The 10732-nt window shown below is 52.3% G+C and overlaps 1 protein-coding gene across 1 annotated transcript; it reads left to right on the top strand.

Moving 5' to 3' along the window:
* The first annotated feature begins 3467 nt into the window (after window positions 1-3467).
* Window positions 3468-7249, top strand: Smim32 (small integral membrane protein 32). Its single transcript, XM_026783152.1, has one exon. The coding sequence runs from the start codon at window positions 4036-4038 to the stop codon at window positions 4345-4347; it is 312 nt and encodes a 103-aa protein (XP_026638953.1). The 5' UTR covers window positions 3468-4035; the 3' UTR covers window positions 4348-7249.
* The last annotated feature ends 3483 nt before the right edge of the window (window positions 7250-10732 follow it).

Raw genomic sequence — 10732 nt, 5'->3', positions numbered from 1 at the left:
TGTGTATGTATTTAAACCTCCAGCCCCTTTCCTGGCTCATGAACCATCCCGTAGCACAGGTGTGCTACATCAATGCTCCCCTAGTTTCCACTCAACAACTGCCAAATGGTCGTCAAGGCAGGAGGGTGTCCTTACCTCGCCTCCCTTGGGGCTCTGCAGACAGGCATCAGGAGGGGCACACATACCACTCAATAAGCACAGAATGGGAGAGAGGTCCTTGTGAGCGCACAGCCCTGTGACCTCTGCCAGTCAAAGGCAGCCTCGGAGCCCCCTTTTATAATATTTCAAAGACTTAAATGTGTGCGTCCACAAAGCACCCTTAATGGAAGGTCACTCCAGCTTGCATAAAAAACTGCGCAAACTCTATCTGTGCATTCACTCAGTGACAGGCTTGTTCAATTGCCTGCCCGGGGATGTGCAGGGAACATGATCAACCCTCTCAGGGCTCTGTCTTTCAGAAAATAAACGGTGGCTTCCTCATCGATACCAGAGGACTCCCGCAAAGGAGCAGGGTACCCCTCCAACTTTGTCAAGAGAAAAGGCAGCTTGATAACACGTGGCTTGATAGACTGGGTGAATACTCCCAGGCTGTGGCATTCGAGGCTCCCTCATCCTGCAACCCAGCTGTGTGACCTTGGAAGTGACCCCTTACCTAGGCCCCGCCCTCTTGCCTGGGAGGCACAGAGGTACAGCGGTGTGCCATCACAGGCTGCAGTGTGCGAGATGAACCCTGAAGGCCATTTGTGCTCAGTTTGTGGATAGAGGCATGAACAGCAGCAACCAGAACGGCTCTGCCATGAGAACAGCTCAGTGACGTCATCTGCACGGCCTTGGTGGTCCAGCTCCTTCAGTGCCCGGTGGGAGGACTTGCGCAGAACAGACAGAAGGAGCAAGTGGTGTCAGGGGTCTGGGCCAGCATCAGAGATGCTTTGCCCCCACCATGAGCCTACGATGTTGCAAGGAAGGGACCCTCTCTTCATACCAAGCCTTCTTTATATACCCATGTTCGACAGCCACATCCTAGAGACACAACCGGAGACAGACCAGCCATCTGTCTGCTACCCAGCCTCCCTTTACAGCCCAAAGGCATTGTCCTGCCCAGGATGCCACTTAGGACCTCCCAACTGAGCTGCCCACATAGCTGTAGAAAGCCCACTGCCTGGGCACTTATCTAGCCAGGCTGGTACTTAGTAGAAATGGGCAAAGTCAGCCTCACCCACTTCCCACCCAGTGCTCGGGAGAGAGTTCCAGACCAAGCCCCAAACCTAACCACCTGGGTCTTTCATTCAAGCCACACAAGAACCCAGAAGCAAACCTCCATCCAGCCCTGAGGCTGACCACTGCATGGGTAAGGTGCCAGGGCGGCCTGTTCTGGCTTGGCATGTCTGTAGGACTTCACCTCCCATGCAAGTGCAGTACAAATTAGAACAGACCTACAGAGCAAGCAACACTTGCCCCTGCTACTGCCGCCCTGGGCCGGTTACAGTGTCCGGGGCTAACGAAGATAAATTCTGGCACCTCTCCGAGCCAGCTTTCCCATCTGAAAAGTGAGTTGTTGGTCTAAACAGTTGCCAAATGTGGAGGCCCAGGGACTGGTGCCCTTTAAGCACATAGGCTGCTTGCCAGGACGGAGGCTGTCAAGGGTGGCAACCCAGCAGTGTGGGCAGTGCTGAGTCCTGCTGTTCCCTAACTTCTACACGGCCCCTCCTGGCCTGGGGAGTCTCCCCAGAATACCCTACGTGTTGTTCAATTCAGCACTCAGGGCCACCATGTCAAGTGAGACAGGGTGAAGAGGTGTCTCCGTGACATGGAGAGTTGGGCTTGTGGGGATGACCTCTGACCTGCTGTGCTGTGGCCGCACCCAGTGTGCGGTGGGAGAGAAACTAGCTCCTCTTTCCATCAGCTCATTCAGCTGCCAGCCCAGGCTTTCCTGAGGCTCTTACTTCTCCATGTGGGGAGGAGAAAGGTACAGAGGGACACAGACGTGAACATGGCTGCTTGGGTAATGCTCTCCCACAGTGGGGGAGGTAGCAGAGCCGACAGTAGGGTGAGGAGTGAGAGAGACGTCTAGAATGTGAAACCAGAAGAAGCGTCTGCCCCTGCACATCTGAGGCCACTGTCCACTCTGGTCCTGTGTCTCTCACCTGCAGCGCCTGGCTCCGGCCTTGCAGCCCACGCCTGCTGAGAGTGGCAACTGGGTGTTCGCCTCACGCATGAAGGCAAGACTTGCCGCCCCCACCCCCACCCCGAGTCCCACTGATTTCCCACTTATGGTGTGGCCACCAAGCCTTTTCCAGGGCTATCAATCTGAGTAGACAGTGGTCAGCCCATGCTCTCTTTTTGCCTCTTTATGGGACAGCAGAGCAGACAAGGGTTGTTGAGCAAGGGACCGACTCACGTGGAACCCTGAGCACCCACAGGTCCCGTGTGAATCACCTCTCCTCAGTCCCATTTTGCTCAGGTGTGCCCAGACTAAGCAACAGGCAGCCAGTCATTGGGGCTCTATGCAAACTGGCTAACACCCTGGGGGGGGGGATAATTAAAGAGGCAAGGTAGAAGGGAACGGGGGGGGGGCATTTGGTGATACTTGGTGGCACTTGGTCTCTGACTCAGGCCGCCCCCATTCTAGTTTGCTTCTCTGACCAAGAAAGACCTGCCCAGAGAAGGAAAGGGTCTCTTTTGGCTTACTTCCTGGTCAGTTTATCACTGAGGGAGGCCAGGGCAGAACGGAAGCAGAAGCCATGGAGGAATACTGCTTACTAGCTTGCTTCCCATAGCTCGCTCAGCCGGCTTTCTCATGGACCTGGACCACCTGCCCAGGGATGGCACAGCACACCTCCCACATTGTCTTTATTCAAGAAAACGCCCCCCCCCGAGACATGCCCTCAGTCAGTTTCCTTCTTGGGGTTCCCAGATAACTCTAGCTTGTGTCAAATTGACAAAAGTAATCAGTTCACCCCTTAATTTAATGCTCTGCCTGATGGCCTGTGGCTGGTCAGAAATCAGTTGTGCCCCACCCCTCGAAAGGTAGCTAGGGACTGAGCCCAGGCTCCCTTGCACCACAACCCCGGTGTGCAAGCTTGGCAAGTGACATCCTTCCAGGCAGAGGTGCCACACCGCTGTGACAGGTCGCAGTGTTAGACCTAAACCCTGAAGCCTATGCCCTGTATCCAACCTGTGGTTAGCCATAAACATCAGCTGCCAGAACCACTGTGCAATGGCTCGGGTTCAAATCCCAGCTCGTTCAATCTCAGGTGTGAGGCTTGGAGAAGCAACTGGGAAGAGGAATTAAAACCCCACTCCCCTCCCAGCCTTCCTTGTTCCGGCTCCTTTCTCTCCCTCTCCCCCCCTCAGTGTCCTCTTGGGGGTGATGAGAGGCAGGCACAGTGCTGCCTCCTTTCTGATCCTAGGACATCCATTGGCTTGCAGCCTCTCTCAAGGCAGTGCTGCAAATCCTGTCACCTCCCTGCCTCCCGCCCAGGACAGAAGGCGCTAGGAGCTCAGTCTCCAGCTCAGACAGGAGCGCAGCAGCAGCAGCAGCAGCAGCAACAGCAGCAGCAGCAGCAGCGGTGGGAGCGCGTTAGGACAGGCTCCTACACACCGGGCGTCTGGACAAGGATCCGAGGCTGCAGGACTGGGGAAGCGGAGGATCCCAGAGCACCCTGAGCCCAGCGCAGAGCCCAACAGAGTTGCTGCTGCATTCACCTGCACCCTTAGTAGCTGCTGCAGCCCAGGACTGCTCCGGAGCTCATCCAAGCTGAAGAGCGACAGAAAAAAATCACGAGATGGGCCAAGGGCTCAGGACTCTGTCCTGGTAGCAACAATCAGAAGAGGGAACACCTGAGGTGCCTGGGTAGCCTGGACTACACATCTGGACGCCCCTCCTCACCCCCCAGTTGTCTCGGTGACCTCCCGCCCGCGGGGCATCGATTTCTCCTCAGGTGCACAGGAGGGGAACGCCATGGAGGCGCTGAGCAGCACAGGTCTGCAGCAGAAGTGAGGTGGTCCCGCCAGGATCGGCGGGACCCGCGGATCATGTACGGAGACGTGTTCAACGCCACCAGCGGCCCGGAGGCAGCGGGAAGCGGCGCACTGGCCCCCGGAGCCACAGTTAAGGCAGAGGGTGCTTTGCCTTTGGAACTGGCTACCGCGCGTGGAGTTCGGGACGGCTCGGCCACCAAGCCTGACCTGTCCACCTACCTGCTGCTCTTCTTCCTCCTGCTGCTATCTGTGGCTCTCGTCGTCCTCTTCATCGGCTGCCAGCTGCGCCACTCGGCCTTTGCTGCGCTGCCCCACGACCGCTCGCTGCGCGATGCCCGTGCGCCCTGGAAGACGCGGCCGGTTTAGAGCAGACTGAATCAGGCCCTCGGGGCGCTTGGTCTTAGTCTCCAAGAGCCTCCAGCAGGAGCAGGGCAGGGTGGGCTCCAGAGTCGCTGGCCCCTGGGACACTTCGCCTAGAACTAAAAATCCCTTTCGGACCTGGAGAATAAGTGATGGCGGGAGAGCCGTTGAGGTTTGTGTGGGGTGCCTGAAAGTACTCCCCAGTCGAGTGCCCCCTTCTACCCTCTACATCGGGTCCTGCCAGGAAACCATCCAGAAAGAGGAGTACCCAGCCAGACAGGAGCCTGGCTTTGCCTGGTGAGTTCCTGGCTTTGCTCACAGAGGGGCAGCAGGCACGGCAAGGGACTAACCAAGAGCTGCCTCTCCGGACTGGGCTCCCCAGCCCTATGGCTGTCTCCCTGCAGCGGCTACCACCCCTCTTGCTCCTTGACCCTGGGGATCCGATAGGGAAATAATGCAAGGGTTCATTGTGTCCAGCTCGGGTTCAAGTACCTAGTTTCCTTTAAGAGCAGGGGCCCAGGGAGCTAGTGGAGGCGCAAAGGGTCACAGCTGCAGGGTCCTGCACGGGAGAGTCTGCACCTCGGGCCTCCACGGATCATGTTTCTACAATAAAATCTCACCAAATTAAACCCAGCACTGAGAACACTGATCATTAGTTGTACCATTTTGGAAAGGGAGTATGAGCGAGTCTATTTAGGGGGCCTGACCCGAGGTATCTTCTCCTGCCAGGGCCGGTCTGAGCATACCACCTCCTCCCTGGTTTTCCCCAGCATTTCACCTGCTATGGAAAGAGGGGTTTGTTTTGTTTTGTTTTGTTTTGTGGCAGACTCCAGGGATAACTGTCATCTGACCTGCTGAATCAGTTCCTTCTAACAGGACCCCATGGAGACCCTCTGCGAGGCAGACCCTTCCCTTGCACCTCTGCTCTCAGAGCCTCCTTGGGCCTGAAGCTCCTGAACCAGAGACAGGGCTTGGTGAAGGTAGGTCCTAAAACGGGGAGAGGGCACTTCCTCCTAAGCAGAGAGAAGTCAGTCCTGAGAACCCCACAGGAACGGAGGGCGAGGAGATGGGTCTGGGGACAGCCTTGGCTATTTTCAAAGTCAGCCTAATTCCAGGTGGATGGTTGGTTTTTGACACAGGGTCTCACAGCACTGGCTTGGAACTCATGGAGGTCTGCCTGCCCCTGCCTCTGCTTCTGCCCCTGCCTCTGCCTCTCGAGGGCTGGGATTAAGGGCATGTGCTACCGTGTCAAGCCAAGAAGTTCTTTTCATGGTCGTGTAAAATACTCTCAGGAGCTACTTGGCTTAAAGTTCACTTCACTTGAGCTTAGGAGACGTTTTTACTGAAGAAGAATCTGACATATTAATCCAGTTAATTCTCAGCCATGCTGGAGTCATGGGAACCTGAAGCAGGAAAAGCACATTAGCCCCTGCCCGAATGCATACACACAGGGAAGTCGGCAACATTCATAAGGGCTTTCAGACATGTTCGGATGGCCGAACAGGAGGCTCGGGCAGCCTAGGCAGGGTTCTCCACCATGCCTCTTACCCCTACCCTAGGAAGCCGGGGAGGTGGCAGGCAGTGGCAGGAAAGCTCCCAGGTGTGGGGTTGCTCACAAAGCCGGCAGGCTCTAGCTAGCACAACCCACTCCACAAGCTCCCCAGAGCATTGTAGATTATAGGAAACGAAGCCAAACATCTTCAAGCCTTCGGTAAGGATAAGCCAGCTAATCCACAGGCAATGTGGCTACAGAGACTTCATGAGCATAGACGAGCAAACCACGAGCCCCTAGCTGGCATACCAAAATCACATTCTCAAGACTGGGGACTGGGGACTGGGGACTGGGAAGGATGGGGATATTGTGTAGAAGGGCATTCTACTACACCCCAGCGGCCAGCTTTGAAGGTGATGTGCTGAGCCAGTCCCAACTTTGTCCTGACCCTCCGGCTTTACATGCCAACTTAAAGCCATATGATATGATCTTGTGTGAACTATTTAACCTATGTCCTGAGGCCTCTTCTGTGAAATGGGTATGGTATCACCAAGCTCTGTCAGGCAGCATACTAAACCAGTGTAACGGCCTGAACAATGCTCCCACTGAAGACTTACCAAATGCTAACGATGGTTAAATTGAGATACAGATGTTAGGCAGCACTCCTGAGGGGAGAAGCTGACTCCCAGACAGGATGTGCTCACCTGACTTCTGTGGCCACAAGAAAAAGCCAAGGCTGGTCCCCTCAGAGAAGAGCATGACTGAGTGATAGGCTACGAAGTTAGTCACCTGTGGTTCCTAAGCCACTATCAGCAATAGCCACAATGATGCACAGCCATTGGGACCCCTTCATAGCACCAAGGTGGCCAAAGGTGCTGGAACACGTCTCTAGAACGTGGCTGTGGCTACTTTCAGTAGATGCTTCTGGAATACAGTCTCAGATAACTGGGCCTACATGGAGCTGGAATCTAGAAAGCAGGCCGAGTGAGAGGGAGCCCCTTGTGCCAGCACTTTCTGAATGACTCTACCTATTTCCTGGGCTGGCTGAGCAACAATGGCTCTTCTTTACGTGGGACTGGGGTTCCCCAGGGACAGCAGGATGTGGCCGAATTCACATCTCCTCTGCCAATATGAAAGCCAGCGGACTACAATGGGATTACAATTTAGTATTGTGGGCAGAGTGATAGGTATGCTCTCCCCAATCTGATGTCAAGGTCCTGATTCCCAGAACGGCTGCATTTTCAGGGAACTGGAGGTTCCTGAAGACAGGGGTGAAGCCCTCATGTACCCCTCACTCCCCGTAGCTGAGCTATGTGTGCACATACAGAGATGCTGGCCATCTTCGAACCCTCTTCCCAAACTGACTTAACCAGAATCTTCAAACTGGACTTCTAACTTCCAGATTATAAGAAAATAAATTCCTATTGTTTAATCTATCGAATATGGTGTTTTGTTTGGGCAGCCCATGCTTAAGACATGTGGCTATCTAGAAGCTAGACCTTGCTGCTATCCTAATCCCAAGCTGTAATGGAAACGCTATGTCATGAGTGTTTGTGCTCCCCTGCTCAGAGCCACTGGAAGCCAAAGCATTATCAAGAAGATATTCTGACAGGGTAAGAAGGGGTGAGGGTATGGGGTTGTAGATAATGGGAACCAGGGAGAGACGATAATAGGGACCATGGGACCAAGTTCTGGAGTCAGTTGGCGATCTGAGTGTGATCACACACTCTATACCCGGATCACATCTGTGCACCTACCTAGTGGGATTTTCAACACAGACATTTCAGGTCAAGTGATCAGCTCATGCTGGAGATGTCGGAAGTGCTTGAATGTGGGCTATTGTTGTGGTTAGTTTGGGATGCTGACTCCAGAAGGACTTACAGGACAGACGGACTGCTTTCCACGAGACTTGCTGTCTTCTCACCCACGCGAGACACAGGTAGATAGAGGGTCTGCACTTCCGGCAGGTCTGCCTAAGTCAGAGTTGGCTGAGCCTCATCTACTCTCGGGGGTTTCTGTGCTCCTCAGAGGACCCTCCCCTCCACAGCTGGGCTGCTCTGCACCCCAGCTGGGTATCTTACAGAAAAACCCGGCGTAAGACCCATCACCGTTCTATCTCAGGGTAAGGGTTGTTCAGGAGTCTCAATCTCCGTATTAACTACCCAAGGTTAATATAAAAAAGCAGGGTAGTCATTTCACTTGCTAGCATGCTCATACTATCTGCTAAACGCTCTTCTAGCCCATCAGATCCTTCACCTCCACTCTTGCCCCTCAAACTCAAAGCCCTACAGCCCTTTCATCTACCTCCAATCATGCGTACCTGATTGCAGCATCTGCTTCTAGGCTCTGCTTGTACTCCAATGGCTTCTCCTTCTCTTGAAAGACTTGGCCTGCACCCTTCTGGCCCACGACCGGCCTCACTTCCCCATACTCTTCTTGAATCTGAAACCCTTTAATCCCTAGGAGCTGTCTGCATTACGCTGCTTTCTCTTCCCTCTGGCCAATGTCTTCTTGTTCTGTTGTCTAATCTTTGACAAAAAGGACATGCCTGAGCTCCCCAAATGGATCGGTTCTATTCTCGGCAAGCCCAGTCATCGGGAAGATGACTTACAAGGATATTAACGCAGCTGAACCCAACAGTCACTCATGAAAGCCCATCACTGCCCATTTCCCCACCGTCCATCTCCCTTTGGCCTTCTTACCTCATTCTACACTCTGGAAGTGGTCATTTCAAACTCAGTGTATTCTGACCTTGACTCCAGACTCAAATGTTTCCTCCTCTCAAGTCCCTAACGAGTTATGACATGACTATAATTAGCCCGTTTCTTCCCCACAATTGCATGCAGTCATCTGAGATCAAGACATCTGTCTTGCTCACCGCTTCTTCTAGATGCCTAGCATTCAAGGCACAGAACAGGCACTTGGTGGGCATTGGTTAATTACACCGTGAAACAGAAGGCGAGTTTTACTGGTGCATTTATCTTTGATTCTTCACTTGGAACAAAACCTGTATCTGACAAAACAGAGTTCAACTCTGCCTTGCCGACTCATCTTCCAAGCAGCCCGTTTCCCAGGGTGGCAATCTGGTGTTAGCAACTAGCATTTCCTGTCTTCTTGTGCGTAACCCTTGAGTTATTATCTCCTGTGTAACACTTGAGTTATTATATTATTATCTCCTGTGTACGTAACACCTGAGTTATTATTATTATCGTCTGTGGAGATGGAGTACAGAACTTACATGTTAGTACATGTCCTGTTTTTGCTTACAACGCTCCACTTCCTGCAGGAAAGGACAGATCTTAGCAACGTTGCTCCTATGCTTTCTCAACTGCCTGAAACAAAAATGTTCAATCTATGTCACAGGCTGACTTCCTCACTCCTTCCTGAGCTTTAGCCCAAAATGAACTTTTCAGTGAGCTCTTTCCCGGCTGCCATACCCACAACTGTAATTCCTTCCTCCCCACCCCCCTTCCCAGCATGTCTCCTTAGAACTTGCCAGTAAACATACATTTTGTTTACCTTGTCTGGTGTCTCCATCAACGAGAATGTGCAAGGAAGGTTTTTCTCTGTATATCCACATAACAGTTCTTAAATATTAGGTGAATTATGTTGATCTAGGTCAGAAAATAGGCAGGTTGTGCAAAGGGAACACAGGTGTATGAAGGAGGGAGGTGACAGCTTGCAGTGTGTTAGGCAGACCACGCGGGACCATTTCTCTGAAGCCTCTCTGCAGCTGAGTTCACGCCGGTGTTTGCATTTTCTCCACATTTGCTGGCATATCTCAGCTGGCCTAACCCATTCTAAGCTAATGAAAGGCACATTTTGCAGAAGTGTGAGATTAATCGTGGACTGCTGTTACACTTCTGAACTAACGCTGACATACCTGTATGGTACTCAACAGCTGCCCAAGTCCAGGGCCTCCGTCACCCACATAACCTCTACCAACTAAACCTAATCCAGCTCTCAGAGGCCTTCCCTCCATGCAATGGCTGGGTTGGGGAGAACCTTCCTGGCCAGAGCCAGAATACAATAGATCAGCGTGCATTCACCTCCAGGCTCTAAAATAGGAGCATACATGTCTCTTCTGGTCTCTTGTCCTTTTTACTTTCTCAGAGAGAACACCAAATGCCAAAAGGTGAAAATACCAGCTCAACTGCTATATTTTTTAAGGTCAGCTAAGCAACAGTTCCAGGTACCTGATTACATCAGGGCAAAAGCCCAAGGGTTCAAAGAGGAGGAACAGATTAAGAGCTATGCTTTCTTAGCTGAATTTCCCTCTGAGATATGAAGAGCTCTAATGATGCTGGCTAGAATCAATTTAACTCAAAACTGTCTTACTACAAAAGGTTACCTCTAGCATTAAATCACAGCTAGCTTCAGTATTGTCAACAAGTCCCACAGCAGACTCCACATTCGGGAACTGCTCCAGCAGAGGATGCAGGTCTGCCTTCACAAGCGCTGGCACAGGTAAGTGGTCACAGCAATAGCCTGTAATGTTTGGGAGTCTCCTGGACAATCCTGACTACAACTCAAAAAAAGCCTTTTCATGCCTGGTGTTGGGGGTTTTGACAGATGACCTTCGGCTCTTGGAGGGAACACCGTCAGCCCAGATGAGAAATTTTCATTTCAGTTATATATTTATACTTAGACCTGTGCGGTGAGTGTACATCTGCATACCCATGAACAAAGCCCCCGCCACACTCACAGTCTCACCCATGACTAGCTATGACTCTGTCAAAGCAGAGAACAAATGGTGAGTGACTACCTGAACAGATAAGAAGGGCGTATGCCTAAGTGTGCAGTGGTTAGCTACTAGTCTGCGAGTTTTATCATGTGCTTTTTCTGGGCTGTTAAAATTCTGAATTCACCTTGGGTAAATAAAAAATAAAAAGTCCTTGC

This window comes from Microtus ochrogaster, chromosome 16 (genome assembly GCF_000317375.1).
Source record: "Microtus ochrogaster isolate Prairie Vole_2 chromosome 16, MicOch1.0, whole genome shotgun sequence".
Classification (NCBI taxonomy): Eukaryota; Metazoa; Chordata; class Mammalia; order Rodentia; family Cricetidae; genus Microtus; species Microtus ochrogaster.
The sequence above is the reverse complement of the archived record's forward strand: the minus strand, read 5'-3'. Positions and strand labels throughout refer to the sequence as shown.

Bases quoted from the DNA above. Each gene is read 5' to 3' on its own strand.
- Smim32 (XM_026783152.1), top strand. From the start codon at position 4,036: ATGTACGGAGACGTGTTCAACGCCACCAGCGGCCCGGAGGCAGCGGGA.